This window comes from Pipra filicauda, unplaced genomic scaffold (assembly GCF_003945595.2).
Source record: "Pipra filicauda isolate LSUMZ 115617 unplaced genomic scaffold, ASM394559v2 scaffold19_size4547281_pilon, whole genome shotgun sequence".
NCBI classification, from domain to species: Eukaryota; Metazoa; Chordata; class Aves; order Passeriformes; family Pipridae; genus Pipra; species Pipra filicauda.
Genome location: NW_024104309.1, coordinates 1,715,938 through 1,736,350, shown reverse-complemented (window position 1 = coordinate 1,736,350; position 20,413 = coordinate 1,715,938). Strand labels below are relative to the sequence as shown.

Sequence of the window (20,413 nt, the reverse complement as noted above, 5' to 3'; positions counted from 1 at the left end):
CTGCTTTTTCAGAGAAAAAAATCCACCCAAGGCTGTTTCTTTTTCATTATCCAGTGTCTGAAAAGCTGCTGTAGCTATTATAGTAATGTCACAGAATACATGTTAAACCTCAAAATCAAGATAGGCACAAATAAGCTTGTGAAGTGCAGCTTCACCAGTAGTTGTTGATATTTGGATAGTTTAGTGACATTTAAGTGTTTCAGTTCAAATTTGCAGGCATGTACATTACACTGTCCTGTGTAGATACCAGTGGACATTTTAAGCAGTCAGAACAGAGAACATGCAGTGGGAACCAAATTAAATTTGGAATTACAGTCTCCAAAATTCATACCCTTCAGATAAGAGATGAGGCACAGTGTGAGTGGTTTGGAAGACCTGACACTACTTATTGTGTGAGAGTTGTCGAGTGTACGTTACTCTTAGTAATTCTACCCACGACTCTCCTCTGCCCCATAGATCCTGAAGCATTTTCCAGCAGGAGCAGAAAGCTTTCATCTCTAGATACAGGAGGAGAAAATTAAGATGTTGGTCATCCAAAGATACCAGTTTGTCAGTTTGAGCTGCTACTCAGCTGACTGAATGGGTGGAGGGAAGGACAGAGATAAATTAATTGCAGCTCTCTCCTAATGTAAAACATTTGCAAATGGACTCTGTCTTATTGATTTGTTTTTAAGTTTGGTGGTGAATGTGATGCAGAGAGATTCCATCCCCTCAGAGGTAGACTATGAAACAAGACAAGGAGTCTATTCCATCTGTCTGCAACTTGCTAGGTATGTAATTGCCTTTCATTAGAGAAAGTGCTGCTTTCTTGGCTTTTAGCATGCAGCATGTAATATTTAAGATTAATTGGTACTTTGAGTTCTGTTTCATTCACTTGCTGTGAGCATTCAAAAATAAGCCTGAGGTTTTTGCTCTTTGAATGTAGGTTCTTGCTGGTTGGTCAGACAATGCCTACCTTACTGGATGAGGATTTCATTAAGGATGGGGTAGAAGCATTGTCCTCACGCCCCTTCCGTAATGTCAGCCGACAAGCAAGTAGGCAGATGTCCATCTGTGGAACACCTGAGAAGTCATCCTACCGACAGCTCTCCGTGTCTGATAGATCCTCCATTAGGGTAGAAGAAATCATACCAGCAGCAAGAGTTGCCATACAAGTAAGGAAGTGTTTGTGGTGATGTAGTGGTGTTGTCTCCAGTGACAGCTGTGTAACTCCTGCCTTTTCTACAGGTTCTTGCCCAGGCTCCATTTAAAAATCTCTGAAAATCTTGACCATCAGTCTCTCTTTCGGTCTTGATCTGTATTTTAACATATTCTCATAAATTATTTTGGCAGTAAAAGGGAAGCAGTATCTGAAAAGTGCTTACCAGAAATAGTTCTACACAGAAATCTTACTTGTTTATTTTCAGTAACGCTTAAGTCCAAGATCTTATCCCTGTCAAGCAGGACAAAGTTCCTGCTTGAACTTGTGGTTCCTAGTCCATGATGCTTTGAATTAAAAAGGATTGGATAAGTTTTTTGTTTGTCAAGCAGGACAAAGTTCCTGCTTGAACTTGTGGTTCCTAGTCCATGATGCTTTGAATTAAAAAGGATTGGATAAGTTTTTTGTTTTAAATAGCTCACTAAAAATTAAAATGACTTGATGGTACCCTGGGTAAAAAGGAAATTTTTATGTTCAATACCTTAAGAAAATGTTACTTGAAAGCCCAGTAAAAAGTTGAGTCCAGTTGAAAGAAACTTCACAGTTAACATGACGAGTGTGCTGTGTTAGGTTCTTGGGCAGTGCTTCCTAAATGGGAAGGAGCAATTCTAATCACTCCTTGGGAATAAAAAGTATCCTTGAGCCTGCGTAGAGAAGACAGAGGAAAACAAATTCAAATGTCAACTTGACATAATCCAGAAGATACATTCCTCTTATCCCTGTGGTTAACAAAGGCTGTTGAATATCACAGAAGTAACTGCTGTTTCTCGTTGTTTCAGACTATGGAGGTGAATGATTTCACTTCCACAGTGGCTTGCTTCATGCGCCTCTCTTGGGCTGCTGCTGCAGGACGCCTCGACCTCGTGGGAAGCAGTCAGCCAATAAAAGAGAGCAACACTCTGTTTCCTGCTGGGATTCGAAACAGACTTAGCAGCTCAGGTAGGTTAACTGTGTCTCTAAACCAATCTAAAGGAAGCATTTGGTTTAATCTTAATTGAACACACTGGAAGCTTGAAACCGAATTCATTGGATGGTCATTTGATGATTCTCTTGGGTCCCTTCCAACTCAAGATATTGTATCACTGAATTATACAAGTCTGATCAAAATGTTGTACATTCATGTTGCATTTGGAGAAGGTTTTTAGATTGCAGAGAACTGACCAAAAGCTGAAAACATCTGAAAAAATGCACTTGTTCATTTCTTAATGCAGGAAGTAACTGCAGTTCAGGAAGCGAAGGGGAGCCAACTGCACTGCACGCTGGGATCTGTGTGAGGCAGCAGTCTGTGTCCACCAAAGATGCTCTGATTGCTGGAGAGGCCTTGTCTCTCTTGGTAACCTGCCTTCAGCTACGCAGTCAGCAGCTAGGTATGAAACAGAATTGGATTATTTGCTGTTTGGAATATAGGTCAGGTGGGGGAAGGCTTTTGGGCAAGTAAAAGTCAAGCAAAAAAAAAAATTAGAAATCTGTAGGTTTGTTAGCTGAGACAGCTCAAGTTAAAAATGCAACATTTCATTAAAAAGTACAGGGATTTTTTGAAACAAGGCATGTTGTGCTGTGCCTTAGTGAAATGTTTTCGGAAGGCTGACTGCCTGCCAGTATATAAACATTTGCACTGGCTTTGAAGTATATAATTCTATAAGTGCTGCTGTTTGCATAGATAGTGTCTAGTACTTGAGTCTTCGTGTACAGGAAGTGTAAACACTGGTGGTGGAGGAAAACGCTGTTATATAGTGGTGGCAGTCAGTGGTGAGGGAAGGAGATGGGGAAATATGCAAATAGCCATTACTGCTTTTCAATGTTGGTGGGAGGATGTCCTCTGGGTCCTATGGTATTTTAATGCAAGATTGTAGCTGATAAAATATTTTAAAATATTACTTTTAATAAGACAACCTGGTACTCTTCTCTTCTAGGATCTTTTTACAACTTGCCTTGTGTTGCTGATTTCATCATTGATATACTTCTTGGATCACCAAGTGCTGAGGTGAGAGTCTTTCTCTGAAAACTTTTTACATGTTACTTCTGAAATGTGTGTACTCTCATAATTTCATATAGTCTGAACATAAAAATGTTCATTACAAACATTCCCACAGTTATGTGTTTGAATGAATCACCTTTGTATAATTGTTACTAATTGCAGTATCTAGTGCTGTGTTGATAAAAAATGCATTGTTTTACATTCTTTAGGCATGTTGATATGATAGAAAATGCAAGGTATTACGTTCTTTAAGCTTGTTCCATTCATGAGGTGCACAGGACTATGGTGTGGATAGTGTAAAGAAAATATTCTCCTTTTGGTGAGACAAGTTCTGTAGAACTAGTACCTTAGGGAAAGTTTCAAGTAACTTTAATCTCAAAAGATTTGGGTATGATTTAATGAACTCTTCTGAGCTTTTGAAAAATTATTCCAAGTGTTAGAGCCCTCCTAAAATTCATTCTTTCTGGTTTAAGATTATTCTGGTTATTTTAAAATCTAGAGATTTCCATGCTTACTTCATTTCATTATATGTCATCTATTTCACGTGAAAGTCATTGCATCTTTCCTCCTTATCTGAAGTTATAATTTGTGTTTAATAAAGCATGAGAGCTTTTTACTCAGAGACGAACATGGATTGCCAAATCCCTATAAACGGAGAAACCCTAGCTAGTGGGTGCAGAACTGGTAGTGTGGTTTACACAACATTTTCAATGTCTATTTTTTTCCTGTTAGATTTCTAACAAAACAGAAGTGTAATTTTTTGTTTGACAATGACACTGTTTCAGATTCGTCGTGTTGCCTGTGACCAGTTGTACACCCTTAGTCAGACAGACACATCAGCTCACCCAGATGTGCAAAAACCAAACCAGTTTCTCCTAAATGTTGTTCTTGGAGCCCAGCTGCCTCTTTGGTCACCAACCAGCATCATGAGAGGAATCAACCAGAGGTAAGTCAGATGTGTGTTTTTTGAGGAAGCAAAACTATCACATTTTGAAACAAGTAACTCTGTGGAAGCTCTGAGGCACAAGGGATTAGGACTTCGCAAGTGTTGAAAGTAGACATCCCTGCAATTTCTAGAGAAGTAACTGAGAAGTTAAGACATGTTGGTGTTTTATTGTTGTCTGATAACTAACTAAAATTGTTGTGAGTTGAGGGAAGAAATCGAGATTAAATGTTATTCATAACATTCAGAAGTAGCTATTTTGGTTTAGATGGACAGAGCACACAAGCCTTAAAGGCCACTGCTTAGAGAAAAGTTTATGATTTTAAATTAATCCTTTTTTCTATTTGTACCTTTTTCAGACTTTTGTCCCAGTGTACAGAATATTTTGACCTGAGGTGTCAGTTACTGGATGACCTGACATGTACGTATGTACAGACATCTGTCATTCTGATTGTGGCTTCCAAGCCTACCTTCCTTCTGTAGGCTGGATGTAGAATTGCCTTCACAGAGGGGTTGCTACTCCGTGGACTTGGTGCAACCTGCCAGTGGTCCCGTGTTAATGCCTGGCGTGGTCTGTTCTTGACGTCGGGTTGCAGCAGTAGCTCACTCCTTTTGGAAAGTGAACCAAGTTCCTTGGTGGAAGGTTTACTTTGTACGCCCTGGGGGCGAAACTAGACCAGTACCAAACTGTTTGAAATTCTTTGTATTTATATTCTACGTTTCCAGAGTTGCTAATGTTTTTGGGTTTTCTTCTTCTCTTGCAGCATCAGAAATGGAACAGCTAAAGATAAGCCCAGCTGCCATGTTAGAAGATGAGATCACCTGGCTAGACAATTTTGAACCCAACCGCACAGCCGAGTGTGAGACCAGTGAAGCTGATAACATCCTCTTAGCAGGACACCTGAGGCTCATCAAGACTCTCCTTTCACTTTGTGGGGCAGAGAAGGAAATGGTTGGTAAGTATTCCTATTTACTCTAAATTTACTAGACTGATGTGAATTCTGCATAGCACTGACAGATGACTTGATCAGTAGACAGTACATGTGAAGACATTATAATACATCACCACAAGTGATACAGAACTATAAGGAGTAATTTTGGTAGTACTTTTGACATTTGATAAAATATTTGGTTATGTTTTTGTTGGTAAGTGTTTTAACAGTAGATGTGGATTGCTATGTTACAGGTTCATCTTTGATTAAGCCATTGTTGGATGATTTTCTCTTCCGAGCATCCAGAATTATTCTGAATAGCCATTCCCCAGCAGGCAGCGCTGCAATCAGTCAGCAAGACTTCCATCCAAAGTAAAAATTTATTTTTTTTTTATATTGGGTTTTGTCCTAGATCTCATGAATGCAAATACCACACTGAGGATACAGATAGTAGGATTTTATACTAAAGTTGGAGCAATTCTCTGTATTTCCTACATAAATATCCAAATAGGACCTTTGTAAGTTTTTGTGTGACCCAAAATTTTTTCTTTTCTGTAATTTCAAAGTCTGTGCTTTGTTAGTTCAATGATCAACTGCAAGCACAACTGAGTGCTGATTTCATGAGTCCAGAGAGTATTCCTTTAGTCATCATCACTTGGGAAGTTGGCTAAATTGGAGCACGAACAGGAAATTAACATCCTAAACCCCTCGTAAATATGAATCTCAGAAGTTCCACTATTTTCTTTTTCCCTTCTCTCTACTAATTTGTAAAAAAGCTAACACCAAGCAAGTCTCCTTTCACCTGAGATAGCTGATAACAGAATATATCAACTGGAAAAAAGAGTGGGATTTCTCCTTCCTAACACAGCTCCTTCTGTTGTGGCCATGCAGTATCTGAAGGGGTGGGTAAATTAGCTCCTGTGGAGTTTTGAGCTGCTGCAGATGGTTTGCTTACGTCACACTGAGTAGTTGGTGTTATAGTTGGATCAGGCATATCCTCACTGCCTCACCCAAAAGAAGGTTCCAGTGGAGCATTTAGCAACCCCTGAACTGAATGGAACTTGATATAGCTTAGTGTTTTGCTCCAGCTTTGCTCCATTGCAGTTCATCTCAAGCATGCTCTTTTGTTTGCTTTAACTAAATAAAACCTTTTCTTTGGCCTTTCGAAGAAAAGGCTGCTGTGTTCAGTGATCCACTGAAAAGAGCTCAATGGAAGTGTTTTGTACTGGTCTAGCTCAGCTTGGGTCTTACGGTCATCTCTTGTAGCAAGGGAGTTATCTGGTTTAGCTCTTTCAAAGCTTCTTTCCCTGCAAATAAGTCATTATGTCTCCATCAGTGTTACATGATAGAGAGTATCTGTCTGTGTCAGACATGCCACCAATTCTGTGTCTTTCTCTTAGGGCACTTTTTTGCTTTGTTACTGAATGTTAACAAGTGTATCTGTGTCAGTAAAGGATACTTGTTTAAAGGAGTGTTCCTATAGCCACTATTCTGATTCGATTCTTCCCCATTTGCCTTCCCCAAGAAAGAAAAAAATAGCACTCTGTGGTCCCTCAGGAGTGTTTTATTATTTAAAGTGTTCCTTTTGAACATTAATTGTCACTTGTTCTGAGTAATATGGCTTTCTGGAATTAGAAATAATTGAGTCATCTACCAAATAGATCTCAGAGGTGGTTTTCTTTCCAGGTGCAGTACAGCAGACAGCAGATTGGCTGCTTATGAGGTACTGGTAATGCTGGCTGATAGCTCACCCTCCAACCTCCAGCTTATTACAAAAGAGCTGCTTTCTATGCACCACCAGTGTGATCCTGCACTTACCAAGGAGTTTGATGTAAGCAAGAAGCCCTTTTTTATTTGTATTAGCATGGTTTGAAGTACTGTGCATGATTTACTTTACTGCTCCATTCATAAAATTTCCATGGTCTTCAATTTTAAATGACAGTAAGCAGATAAGAGTAAATGCAGACCATTTGATCTTCCTCAGAAGCAAATACTCCAGTGTGTCTTTGTCTGTTATTATCTGAATAAGAAAGAAGTATTTCCTGAATATCACAAAATTTGTTTATTGATTATTTCATTTTAGACCATTTTCCACAGGTTTGTGCAATGTGTTAAATATTTAAATGACCAAATATAGCACTCTTGCAATCTTTCAGAATTTATATTCCAGGTTTTCCATTCGATTGTTCTTAACAGCTCATATACAAGAGGGAGGGGTTTTAAACTGAAGGAGAGCAGGCTTAGGTTAGATATTAGGAAGAAATTCTTCCCTGGGAGGGTGGTGAGGCACTGGCACAAGTTGTCCAGAGAAGTTGTGGATGCTGCATCCCTGGAAGTGTCCAAGACCAGGTTGCATGGGGCCTGGAACAACCGGGTCTAGTGGAAGGCGTCTCTGCCCGTGGCAGGGGGTTAGAACCAGATGGTGTTTAAGGTCCCTTCCAACTCAAGCTGTTCTGTGATTCTGTGATATAAAAGTGATTATAAAAGCTATTGTATGTTGTTGGAGTTTCATGATTTTTATAACTTACTGGGACAAAAAAATACATTTATCATTCTAGTATCTTCCACCAGTGGATAGTCGCTCCATTTCAGGATTTGTGGGACTGAAGAATGGTGGTGCTACTTGTTACATGAATGCTGTCTTCCAGCAGCTGTATATGCAGCCTGGTCTCCCAGAGGTAATTGGTCCAACATCCAGTAAAGTCCTCTTTTTAGAATTACTCTCATTAGAACTTCAAGTTCATCTTAGCACCATTTGTATATTAATTGTTAAAATAAAAATCAACTGTGTACATATAAATATATATACACAATAAATTATAAGTTGTAGTGTTGTGTGTCATGTCAACTTACAGTAATAATTTTACCAAGAAATAATTTAATAAGGTTATTTGTTTTCTTCCAGGCCTTGCTTTCCATTGATGATGATACAGACAATCCTGATGACAATGTGTTTTATCAAGTTCAATCTCTTTTTGGTCATTTGATGGAAAGCAAGCTACAGTATTATGTACCTGAGAACTTTTGGAAGGTATTACATCTTTTTTTTTTTTTTGAATAAATAGCTTTTCATCTTAAAAAGTAATCATTTATTCAGGCTTTTCTCATTGCAGACTTTCTAGAGATAAAGTAAGTCCTACTTCAAAAAGTCAAAACATGTAAAAATAACAGATTTCTTTTAAAAAATCACTTTTTAAATGTAGGGAACAACCACCTTTTTTATGTGTTTATATTTCATGGTAGATTTTCAAGATGTGGAATAAGGAACTTTATGTTAGAGAGCAGCAGGATGCTTATGAGTTCTTCACCAGTCTTATAGATCAAATGGATGAGTACCTCAAGGTAAAAACCTTAGCACTTTCTTACCTGGTTTATATGCATCTCCTTGGTACCTTTTTTTCTCTTTCTTCTTTGTTCTTTAGAGGAGAAGGCAGAGAGCCATTTGGCTTATTTTATAATCTGCATAGTATTCAGAAGTTTAAAATTCCTGTTGATTTCTTGGTCTTCCACCCTGCAGTATATCCAACTGATGTCTAACTTTACATCTCCAACAGAAAATAGGAAGAGACCAAATATTTAAGAATACTTTTCAAGGAATCTTCTCTGATCAGAAGATCTGCAAGGACTGTCCTCACAGGTAATGTTAAATTTGGTGCATTAGTTACCAAGTTATGTGCTCCCATAGCTACTAAAATATATAGGTCAAAATAGCACTAGAAAAGGTGGACATATGCCCTTGTGAGCATCGCAGCTCTGATAGCTGTGGAGCAAATGCAGTATTCTTTCCTAAGCATATGTCTTGTTACTGCAGGTTGGGTAGGTTCTACTCTGTCAATGCCTTGACTGTTTTTCTTCTTGAATTTAGGTATGAGCGCGAGGAAGCCTTCATGGCTCTCAACCTTGGTGTGACTTCATGTCAAAGCCTGGAAATATCACTGGATCAGTTTGTTAGAGGAGAAGTTTTGGAAGGAAGCAATGCTTACTACTGTGAAAAGTGCAAAGAAAAGGTATCGATTCTTAATATACGTGAAAGAAGATTCAGCTGTAGTTTGGTATTTTCTTAAGCATTACATGGTCATGCAAGCCACGCTTAGATTCTGCTTACTCTTGCTTCATTGAAGACATAATCAAAAGGTTCAATCTATGAATTTATGTGGTAACTGGTGTTGTAGACTGAACATTAGAGGGATGCCAGAATAGTAAAATATTCTATAAATATAAATATTCTGTAAATATTAAATATTCTATAAATTCTATATAAATATTGTATAAATTAACATATGTAGATGCATTATAGTCATTGTATCAACACTCTGCCTCCCGTGGCTGTATTGTACATTGTGCATCTATAGAAGGATGCTGTAGAATGCCTGAGATGTATAGATAGAGGTGATATTCTTGTTTCTTTTTAAGAGAACTACAGTGAAGCGCACCTGCATTAAGGTCTTACCAAACCTGTTGGTGATTCACCTGATGAGATTTGGCTTTGACTGGGAGAGTGGTCGTTCTATTAAATATGATGAACAAATCAGGGTAAGAAAACTTTTCTGTATGGTGACCTCCCCAACTGCTTTGTGTAGTGGAATCTCACTCTTCCCATTCATTTTCCTTCTTTTCCCCATATTTCGATACTGGGATTTTGAGTATGTGGTACACTTACAATATGATCATGCTACAGAAAACAAGTACTTTTCCTTAGAGCTTTTCTTGTCTGCCACATTCTCAGGAAAATTCTTTTCAGAAAGCAAGACCAAAAAAGTCCTTAAAGTCTTTTTATTATTTAACTTCTGTGTAATAAGCATAAGAAGTTGAAGTTCCATGTTTTCCTTTGGTGTTCCCAGTGTGGGAAGTATTAATAGAGTTCTCATAAAATTACACATGTATGCAATATAACATCTTGGTTGATCTGAAAAATCTCTTCAAACAGTTTCCCTGGATGCTGAACATGGAACCTTACACTGTGTCAGGGATGGCTCGCCAGGACTCGTCCTCGGAAGTGGGGGACAATGGTAGAAACACAGACCAAGGAGGTGGAGGCTCCCCAAGGAAGAAAGTTGCCCCAACAGAAAACTATGAGCTCGTTGGTGTGATTGTTCACAGTGGCCAGGCACATGCAGGGCACTACTACTCCTTCATAAAGGACAGGAGGTAATGGGCAGGAAAATTTATGTGGGAGGTTTGAGAGCTGTTTGAAGACTGCTGCTTTTGGGAGGGTGTAGTAAGCCATTAGGATCTGCATTGGAAGCCCTTTTCTCTTTCTTAACACTCAACATTGTGAGTGTTGAGACAATAACACAACAAAATGAGACATCATGATACAAAATTCTCAGCAATTCTTAGGTACCTTGTTTGCAGTTTGAGGGCTTCCTTTGACACATAGTTGCAGGTGATGTGCTTCTCATAGTTTTAATCAAGCTTAATTTTTTTTTAAATGTAACTTTGACTGAGGTTGCACTAAGCTTTCTACTTCCTGTCAAAACAGATGTGAGGTCAGCCTTGGCATTTCTAGGGTATTCACGGTGGTTCATTTTTTTTTACTAAGAAGTAACTTTGTTTCTGTTGTGTTTCTGTTCTGTTTTGATCACAGAGGATGTGGAAAAGGAAAGTGGTACAAATTTAATGACACCGTTGTCGAAGAATTTGATTTGACTGATGAAACCTTGGAATATGAATGTTTTGGTGGAGAGTATAGACCTAAAGTCTATGATCAATGTAAGCAGAAGTACAGGTTGATTTACAGTAGCTTCATACTTCATACTGATTCTCAGTAGCAGTAAAGCTCAGTCTGTTATATTTACTTTGAGTTACTTGGTCTAATAATCCTTCTGAAACAGTTTTTCCCTAAAGTCTTCCCTTTACTGAAAGACATAAGTTTGTATATGGCCTAATATGAATTGAATCACATTCACTGTTGTTCAGCACTTTGTAGAATTAATAATGGATATTCAAAAGCAAAATGGCATCTTGTTAAAATAGTTCTTAAAAAACTCCAACTACTGAACAGCCCTTATTTAAGGCTAGTGAAAATGCGTAGAATTGGTATAGCATCATATTGTTAAACTTTTCAATGCCTTAAGGAATTTATTCCAAATACATTTCCAATATCCACTTGTTTCTTAATTCAGATAGTTATACCTTTAAAATATATATGCCTTATGCAGAAATATTTTAGAAATCAGGTTCTCGTGATTCACTAACAGACTGATGTTTGGATCTGACAAATGACTTTATGCTGCCACAGTGTCTATTACTTGCACACCCAGTTTCACTTCCATGTAGGAATGGAAAAGGTACTAAGCCTTCGAGGGCCTTCATCAAATGCCCTTTCTCCCCCCAGCCAACCCCTACCCCGATGTGCGTAGGCGCTACTGGAATGCCTACATGCTGTTTTACCAGAGAGTGTCTGATCAGAACTCTCCTGTCCTACCAAAGAAAAGTCGAGTGAGTGTCGTGCGTCAGGAAGCCGAGGACCTCTCCTTGTAAGTTCCTCTTGTATCTGTAAAGGTTTCTCTTACATTGATACCTAGATCTTTCTCCATAACTAAGAAATCAATAGTTCCTGTTCAAGAAAGGAACATACTGACCCCTCTGTTGTTTGAAATTGGTTTTCAAGCTGCTTAATGAACAGTCGTTTATTACATTTATGATTTCCATACTGCTGTCACTATTGCAGTAAGAAGTTCAAGCCAACTGACAGCCTCGAGAAATATTTAGACTGTCATCAGATTTGCTTTAAGATCATTCTGGCTGCACTGGTATTTTAAACCTAAGCTGTAGATTTGTTGTAGGATTTCATTATTCACCTTGAGCTTGTATGTATTTCAGATCTGCTCCATCGTCGCCAGAAATTTCTCCCCAGTCATCACCTCGACCCCACAGGCCCAACAGTGACCGTCTCTCCATCTTGACTAAGCTGGTTCGAAAAGGAGAAAAAAAGGGACTTTTTGTAGAGAAAATGCCTGTGCGGATATATCAGGTAGAGCACCCTGAAAGTGGCAACAAAATCCGACTCGTGTGAAATTTTAGCACATAGTGAGAGGAACACAGTAACTTTGAAGGTCACCTTGAATTCCCTTCTTGAAAAAAAAGCAAATAATTCTTGAAAGATAGAAGATAATTCTGGATTCTGAAATAAAGTTACTAACAAGCTATTGTAAGTTTTGCTATCCCTTCTCACGAAATTGACCCATCATTCATTGCTTTGAAAAAACTGCAGGCAAATTTAATCAAACATGAGATATGGCAGCAGTCAGGATGCAAGCGGGGAAAGACAAGAACAGAGAAGATGCTTCATTTGAAGTACACTTGAGGAGTAATGGAGATGATGGCAAATTACAGTCATCCTAAAGTTCTTGAGTTCACAAGAATGCAGAAATGAAAGAAACCAAAACCAGCTTCAATTCTGTTCTTGTCTGTTGGCTTATGTAATACTGAATATGTTCTCAAAAGGGAAAACACAGATGTTGAAGGCAACCTTGCAAGTCAGGACTGAAAACAGAGGTGCAATGGCATTGGTAGAGCAGTGAGAGAGTGGTAGAATCTGGGGATGGTCTTAGTCTGCAAACCTGCAACTCTGGCCCAGCCTCTAAACACACCATCTTGCTGATCTGCCCATGTGCAAGAGAGCCTACATCACACACACAGGGAGAATAAACTGCAGGCTCTATCTGGCCTCCACGTGGGCTGTGTCAGGGTATTAATAGTCACTTTTGACATTCTTGTATCCAGGGTTGTACTATTACAATGAACAGAATTTGGCTCAAATGTATGGAGAGTCTTTCAGCAAAATCTCATTTGAAAAAAGGTCTTGGCATTTAAATACCCCATCGTGGCTGCAGCTTGTAATTACACCAGGGCTTCTTGTTCTGTGCATCTCAATTTGCTTAGCAAGCCTTTCAGGTTTGAGTGAATGTTCTCTTGGCTTTTTTATTAAAACAAAGCAAAAAATAAGAACTTAGCTGCAACTTATTCCTTTTTCTCTTCCCTTAATGGCCAAATAATTAAGTCCCTCATATGTTGTTTTGTAATATCCTTGAAAGACAATCACTGGTTTTATACAAATCTTCGAAGTCTCCTGTCTGTATTTTTCCCTCTGCTGAAGTAGTAATTCAGAAGGAAACAGAATCAAGTTTGACACTGGTTTCTAAACACCACATATTTACACAAAAGATACAATTGTAGTTAGAGAAGTGTATTTTAACAGCATTTTAAATTCTTTTTGCCTTCTTTTACTTATATAGATGGTGAGAGATGAAAACTTGAAATTTATGAAGAACAGAGATGTATACAGTAGTGACTACTTCAGTTTTGTTCTGTCATTGGCTTCCCTGAATGCTGTAAGTACCTACATTTTAATCTTAGAGTATTTGGAGTATGGTGGTCAAAAGGGCCACTGAAGATATTTGGGTCACAACCAGGAAAACTGGAAGAGAAGGGTTGACATGATTTGGCTTTTCCATTGGAGCAATTCTTTGTTTCCAGTAATTTTTCACACTGATGATAACATCTATCTCAAAGCAACTCCAGCCTCCTGTTCTAGTAGTCAGAGAAACATCATTTTGCCATAGTAAAATTGATTTAATAAAACATACCTTTTATAATGATGCAAACTGAGCTCTAGAAGGACAAAAATTTCTCTCCATATGAAAGATCCAAAAGTTGGTGTTAATCAACTCATAGTTGATAGACTTTAATTAAAAATACAATTTCCTAATTGAGTTATTCTAAATGGAGTAGTAAGCAAACAGCATTTATTAAATGTATAAAATCCACAGATTTATTCGGCCTTACAGCAAGTTTGTTCCTGCTTTAGCATATTTGTTAACTAAAATAGTCAGCACTGAAAACTGATTTAGCACAGAAAAATGCTTTGGTTTATTTTTTCCAAATGAAGTCAATAACTTGAATAGAACATCTTGATGTGTTTAGAGACAGCATATGTACTACAGGCATGTTTCTGCTCTGGAGTAAATCTGATGTTTCTTTCAGACTAAGGTAAAGCACCCTTATTATCCGTGCATGGCAAAGGTGAGCTTACAGCTGGCAGTCCAATTCCTCTTCCAAACGTATCTCCGAACAAAGAAGAAACTCAGGTAAGACCTTGTTCTGGGTCCTGTAACAACATAGTCTGAGGCTTTTATGCCTGTCATACCTACAGCACCTTGACATGCTGCAGGTTCACGGGAGCAGCAGTACATTCCTGCTTTGCACTGGAATTCCATCACAAAGAAATCTGGGAGAAGGTCATGTTTTTGACAGTTTGCTGCCCATTATTTCAGTGGTAGTGTGTTGGTCATAGAAAGGCTTTAATGGGTTTAAAAACCAGCAAGTTTGTTCTAAAATACTTCTCCAAGTGGTTTTGTCTTAAGCCATCTAATGTATGTTCAAGTAAAAATTCTTTCTATTTGGCAAACAAGAAACATGGTTTAGGTTTTGGAGGTGTTTTTTGTCTTTTGAGGTCTTTTTTTTCTCTTTGGTTACCGACAGTTGTCCCTGTTTTGTTAAAGGGCTGATACAGAAGAATGGATTGCCACCATAGATGCACTGCTCTCCAAAAGCATTGATGCTTGTCAGTGGTTAGTTGAATATTTCGTCGGGCCAGAGGGCCGGGAGCTTGTAAAGTAAGTACTGGTAGTTCTGTCTTGGATGTTTTGTGTCTCATGTATGGAAAAAGCTTCCTGATAATGTGATCTGGCCTATTCTGATGTATTCCCAAAGAGTCGACTATGCACATTCTTTAAACAGACACTCTAGGGGGTTATTTCTAGTATTTTCTCTGATTGTGAGGCTTTCTGAGTAATTCTGAAAATCTAATAAAATGACGCGATGTATGTGGTGGAGGATGCAGGTGTTTAATTCTTCAAGGAACGCCTTGGAATGTGTTTGTTTGCCTAGTCAGTCCTGCAAGTAGTGGGAAAGGAGAACATGGTGAAAGTGTTTGGGGTAAGTTAAATACCTAAGATCACAGATGAATTGAAAAGAATTTTTCTTGCCAAGCTAACGATGAGCTAATAGGTGTTTTGAAAATACCTAAGACAAATTTTTGGAGATCTGACACACTTAGAGAGATGAGTCAGTGTAAAGAAAATATTATCTTTGAAGTTGCATTGAAAAACAGGATCCCGTGAGAGCTTTTAGAGATTTTTTTGTTACTTGAATGAATAAATATCAAGTGATATTATAGACCTTACTAGTGACATGCAGAAAAATAAGTTAAAGATTATCCACAGGAGTGTCTGGACTGTTAAAATGATAAATAATAAATATCACACTTAAGCATAGCAACCATGTGTACGCGTTGATTCCAGTTCTCTTTGCAGCTTCACCTTTTATCTTCCAGGACTTTCCTCCTGGAATGCAGCGTCAGAGAGGTGCGAGTTGCTGTAGCCACTATCCTTGAAAAAACTCTCGACAGTGCCTTGCTTTATCAGGAGAAGGTTAGTGAGTGTCACCTCATCCCCAGCAATCCTCTTGGTTATCTCTGCCTGCTGGCTCTTGCTGTGTTTGCAGACAGAGCTGTTTGAGTTGTGAGTGACAAGGTGAAAGCCTTTTGTCTTGGTCGTGCTTGTGGCTCTTCATTTTCTGGAGTAAGTTAATGCTCATCTGTTCCTACCCAAGGAGGTGACATAGTGCTGTAACTTTCAAAATTTTAAGTTCGAAGTATTACTTATAAACAATTGTCTCTGATTTCAGCTTGTCTTTTGAACTGCTGTCACATATTCTTTTAATAGCTTGGAGTTAGTCTTTTCTTAACATCTATTTTCTTTCTCTGATTCTGATCTCAGCTTAATTTTTAACTGATTCTCCTTCCTCACTCAGTCAGAAGCTATAGCAGTAGTAACTGAATTATCTTGTTCCAGAGATACGAGTATGGTTATTGTTAAAGGTTTAATTTTCTGTTAGAAAGTCTGATATGTAGAACACTTTATTTTTAAGCAGTAGACAGCTCTTTACATTCAAGTTAATATTTTTTTTCTTCACAGTTAAAAACTCTACATCAATTATTGGAGGTGCTACTTGCTCTACTGGATAAAGATGTACCTGAAAACTGTAAAAACTGTGCTCAGTACTTTTTGCTATTCAATAACTTCGTACAGAAGGTAAGAAACTTATTGGGGTTTTTTATGCTTATTTGAATTTTAAAGGACAATAGTAAAACAGCTAGTGATCCTTATTCATAGAAGGTTTAGCAGCACAGTGAAACTCTCTCAGAACTTTTATTATGGTATTCTTTCTAAGTAAATGGCTTTGAATAGTGGATTAGGATAAAATCACAGAAAAATATACCAGCAAAGTATACCAATGGAAAATGTAATTTCCAATGTCTGAAATTTGGGGTTCTGTTTTGAAGGATTGTTTGGGGCTGTTCTTAAATATATATATATATATACACTAAAAAAAAATCTAGCATCCAGGATTTCTAGAATGTACTGCTCACCACAATATGGTTTCTCTCTGTTCCCTCTTTTTTTTTTTATTGGTAGGACATGTATTTTGCATTTGCTGATTGTGGTCTGGTATATATATGTTCTCTGTATAATGAGACAGCTCTTTGGTGGTTTACCTTATTGAGATATTATGGGGTTTTTAGAGTGGAAAATGCAGGCTTTAGCCTAGTGCATTTTACTTTTGTTCCTCTGAGCACTAATCCTTTACCTGCAGAGGAAGGTAACTTGTTTTTGTTGTCTAAACAGCAGGGAATAAGGGCTAGCAGTCTTCTTCTCAGGCACTCTGCTCTGAGGCACATGATCAACTTCCTTCTTGGCCCCAACCGGCAGAGTAATCAGGTAAAGTTGTCTTGTGCTGTACTTTGTCCATCCCCATGTTTATGATGCTCAAATTATTAATAAATACTTTTCATGTGGTCAGATAGACTAATCCTTGGATTATTCTATAAGCGTCATGCAAGTCTTAGTCTACCTATGTGTGGTTAGCATGGAAATAGCTGTTCTGGAAGAAATGAGCCTCATGTTTTTGATAATATAAAAGTTTTTACCCACTCCAGAGTATTAGACCATGGTGGGGCACTATAAGGCTTTGTTTTGGTTTAACAAAGTTAAATCAACCAAAGTTAATTCAATCTCTCTTTGGCTCAAGCAGAATCGCAGGTGGAGTTCAGCACAGGCACGTGAGTTTGGATATCTTCACAACACTGTAGCACTACTTGTTTTGCACTCTGATGTCTCCTCACAAAGAAATGTTGGTAAGAATTATGTTTTTGTCTTTGTGACTTTGCATTTCAGTTACTTTGACTGGGAGTAACTTAATATCAGTGAGAAAAATACAAAACCTTTGAATTTTAGGCAGTAGTGGTTAGCATACATTTGATTACTTTTTATTTTGCTGTAAATGTATTGAGAGTATTACAGGCAGTCAGAGGGTATGTGGGGTGCAGAAATCTTGATATTTATTGTGCCTTCTTCCCTCCCCTGTATGCCTAAAAAGTCTTTCCTCATGTGAGCGAATCAAGCTGTGTTGCTGGCTGAACAGACTCACAGCCTAGCAGGCTGTATTTTGCTTAGATTTGTGATGCCTTTTGCTAATCTGAAGGGGAGTATTTAGACTGAGCTACTGAATAACACACAATTAAACCTTTCCTAGTTATTTCTTACAAGAGGCAGAAATATCCAAACAAAGATAATGAAGGAGTAAGTGAAAATCTTCAGTTTCCTGAAGGAGGAATTGGAAGTTATCTTTTTAAAAGAATAACTTAATTTCTGTCTAGGGTCAAAAGCAGTCAAAAATCAGAAAGTAACAGGAGAATTATAAACATTCTGAAAATATTGAATGTGCAACAGTGATTAAGAGTAAAAGTAAAGCTCAAAGTACTGATAGTTCTCTATGAATGTTTTGCTTTGACCTTCCTGCAGTTCTTTTGCCTGTTATCACTAAAGCAAATGACACTTCAGCATGCAAGAGATTGTTACTTGGAGTGGTAACGTACAAGCTATAAACTAGCTGAGATGAGTGTTGAGATTAGGGATTACATGGTGCCAGATGAGCAGCAGTGTCTTCAAGATGTGTTAGAACAAACTAATCTATTAGTGGATTGTTTTTGTATTTGCTGTTATAGCTCCTGGTCTCTTTAAGCAGCGTCTGCCTCTAAGCATCACCGCTTCAGGGCCGCTTTTGCCGCTCCATGAAGAAGTAGAAGCCTTGTTATTCCTGTCTGAGGGAAAACCCTACCTAATGGAGGTATCTGTTCTAAATTCTGCCCTGCTTGAGCCTAGTAGCTGGTCTGATGGTGATTTCTTTGATGCGTCTGTGCATGGAAAACACTAAACATTAAAAATCAGCCAGCTGGGGTGTATGTGGTTATTATTTTGAATCTAGAAGAGAAAGCACCTTTGGTTTCTTGACCTCTTCTTATTCTAACATATCCCTAAACTTAGGGGTCTGTATTGAGAGTTTATGCACTATTTGCAAGTACCTGTGCAGCCCATTATCATGTCAAATGGAGGTGATGACTTGAGTTGCTCTGACTGAATGGATCATGCTTGACCAGCCCCTTGAAGGTGGTCAGCAGGAACTGAAGGAGTGCTATTCAGACTCCTGGGCCATGCAGGTGCTGGGAGAAAAAGCTGCATCCTTCCTGGAAAAGTCTTAACATTCTCTTACAAACTGATTTTCTTAAAAACAATTGTACATCTGTGTCTGAAATGGTTTTCATTTCCCTTAGGTGATGTACGCGCTGCGAGAGCTGACGGGATCACTGTCCGTTCTCATTGAGATGGTGGTGTACTGCTGCTTTTGCAACGAGCACTTTTCCTTTACTGTGCTACACTTCATCAAGGTAGGGAGATAACCAGGATAAGCCTTCTGCATAAGTGTTGCTTCTAGGCTTTAGGCATCCTGTGTCTGTGGGTTATAAGGGCAGTAGGCTCCGCAGAGCAATAAGTGCAGTTTATCAGGTTTTAAGGGGTGTTGGTGGCTTTGGGGTTATTTGTAGGCTTTTACTGTTTAAATCAACAAAGTGTCAAAAATCTGTAAAGGTATCTTGTAATTCTTTGGGTCATCAACATATTTTACTATCTAAGTAACTTTGTTTCTTACGTGCAGACTCAACTGGAAACTGCTCCACCTCATGAACTGAAAAACATATTCCAGTTACTCCATGAGATACTGGTAGGTGAAGGGTAAAGACTTGTGCAAGGTAGATTTTGTGTTGATACGTAATGAAAAACGTCAGAACTGCATTGGGAATTTCCACATCCACATGTCTTTTAATCCTTCAGTTTGGTGTTTTTATTATTTTTTTAATTGCTGTCTTGATAATCCAGTGATACATGAAATAAGTCTTACTTGGTTTTCATGTTGAGGTGGTTAAAACCATTCCACAGAATAAATACAGGTATCAAATGCACCTTATTAAATTGATATTTTCCTTTCCTAACAGGTTATTGAAGACCCATTACAAGTAGAGCGCATCAAATTTGCCTTTGAAACTGAAAATGGATTAATAGGCAAGTAAGCCAGTGGGTGAACACTCCTGTTTCCTACTGACCCTGATGCTGGTGATGGCTCGTATCGTCTCCTGGTTTCTAATCCTCCAAAACTTTTACTTCTTAGGGAAAGCAATTCAGCACATTTGATTTAGCCACCACCACAAAAAATGCCCTAAGAAAACCTAAAATAAGCAATAGAATATTATAGTGACAGCAAACTGGAAAGGAATTGAACTGAGAAAGAGAGCTAACTTATTTAAATAAGAAGCAGATCAGGGTGTATACATAATGGAGGGGGGGAAGTACCTTTGATTACCATAACAGAGGAGCTGTATGAATCCTGTAACCTTAAAAATTAGTTTTTATTTCCTACATATCTCAAGAAATTGCCAATCTTTTTGTTTTGTCAGCATCCTAATTACCATAAAAAGAAACTGGTTCAGCACAGAACGATGCTTGTACTAATAACTGCAGCATAGCCTCATGGTGTGACAGGTGGCTCACATTTGTTGCTGCTCATACAAAGTGTTGTCTCTCCATTTGATACAGAAATTTTGCTGAAGTGAAGTTACTAAAACATTCAAAAGCAACACAAAAAGTCCCAAAAGTGATAAGAGCTTATTTCACGTGCATCAGGAGAAGAGGTTTTGTGTGCAAGGGAAATGCAGAATAACCACACAGTGCTCAGAGAGCACCTCTGATGGGTTAGTGCAGCTTGAGCAGCTCTTTCATAGCTGTTTGGATGAGGAGCCGCTTCAGATTGTGGCTTTCACCTTCAGTTATTTTGGATTCAGTTTCAGTGAGAAGGAATATTTAGCTTTGTTCTTTATTTCTCTCTTCAGTGCTCTTCTGTTTAGTAGTTTCCATGTATGACTGATAGAAGAAAATATGCAGCAGTGTAAGAGAATAGCTAAGTGT

General features: G+C 38.3%; 1 protein-coding gene across 1 annotated transcript in view; it reads left to right on the top strand.

Moving 5' to 3' along the window:
- USP24 (ubiquitin specific peptidase 24) overlaps positions 1 to 20,413 on the top strand; it is a 62,827-nt gene that overhangs the window by 36,451 nt on the left and 5,963 nt on the right. The window contains exons 32-62 of the mRNA XM_027748672.2: positions 675 to 770; positions 926 to 1,154; positions 1,978 to 2,137; positions 2,410 to 2,565; positions 3,112 to 3,182; positions 3,962 to 4,122; positions 4,479 to 4,540; positions 4,884 to 5,075; positions 5,306 to 5,423; positions 6,738 to 6,882; positions 7,610 to 7,729; positions 7,957 to 8,082; positions 8,295 to 8,393; positions 8,606 to 8,688; positions 8,917 to 9,058; positions 9,465 to 9,584; positions 9,979 to 10,199; positions 10,639 to 10,763; positions 11,389 to 11,530; positions 11,877 to 12,027; positions 13,292 to 13,387; positions 14,040 to 14,143; positions 14,558 to 14,671; positions 15,391 to 15,487; positions 16,034 to 16,150; positions 16,745 to 16,837; positions 17,151 to 17,253; positions 18,124 to 18,245; positions 18,730 to 18,843; positions 19,110 to 19,175; positions 19,447 to 19,513. Coding sequence (XP_027604473.2) covers positions 675 to 770; positions 926 to 1,154; positions 1,978 to 2,137; positions 2,410 to 2,565; positions 3,112 to 3,182; positions 3,962 to 4,122; positions 4,479 to 4,540; positions 4,884 to 5,075; positions 5,306 to 5,423; positions 6,738 to 6,882; positions 7,610 to 7,729; positions 7,957 to 8,082; positions 8,295 to 8,393; positions 8,606 to 8,688; positions 8,917 to 9,058; positions 9,465 to 9,584; positions 9,979 to 10,199; positions 10,639 to 10,763; positions 11,389 to 11,530; positions 11,877 to 12,027; positions 13,292 to 13,387; positions 14,040 to 14,143; positions 14,558 to 14,671; positions 15,391 to 15,487; positions 16,034 to 16,150; positions 16,745 to 16,837; positions 17,151 to 17,253; positions 18,124 to 18,245; positions 18,730 to 18,843; positions 19,110 to 19,175; positions 19,447 to 19,513 — 3,812 coding nt within the window. The remainder of the gene's footprint in view (positions 1 to 674; positions 771 to 925; positions 1,155 to 1,977; positions 2,138 to 2,409; positions 2,566 to 3,111; positions 3,183 to 3,961; positions 4,123 to 4,478; positions 4,541 to 4,883; positions 5,076 to 5,305; positions 5,424 to 6,737; positions 6,883 to 7,609; positions 7,730 to 7,956; positions 8,083 to 8,294; positions 8,394 to 8,605; positions 8,689 to 8,916; positions 9,059 to 9,464; positions 9,585 to 9,978; positions 10,200 to 10,638; positions 10,764 to 11,388; positions 11,531 to 11,876; positions 12,028 to 13,291; positions 13,388 to 14,039; positions 14,144 to 14,557; positions 14,672 to 15,390; positions 15,488 to 16,033; positions 16,151 to 16,744; positions 16,838 to 17,150; positions 17,254 to 18,123; positions 18,246 to 18,729; positions 18,844 to 19,109; positions 19,176 to 19,446; positions 19,514 to 20,413) is intronic.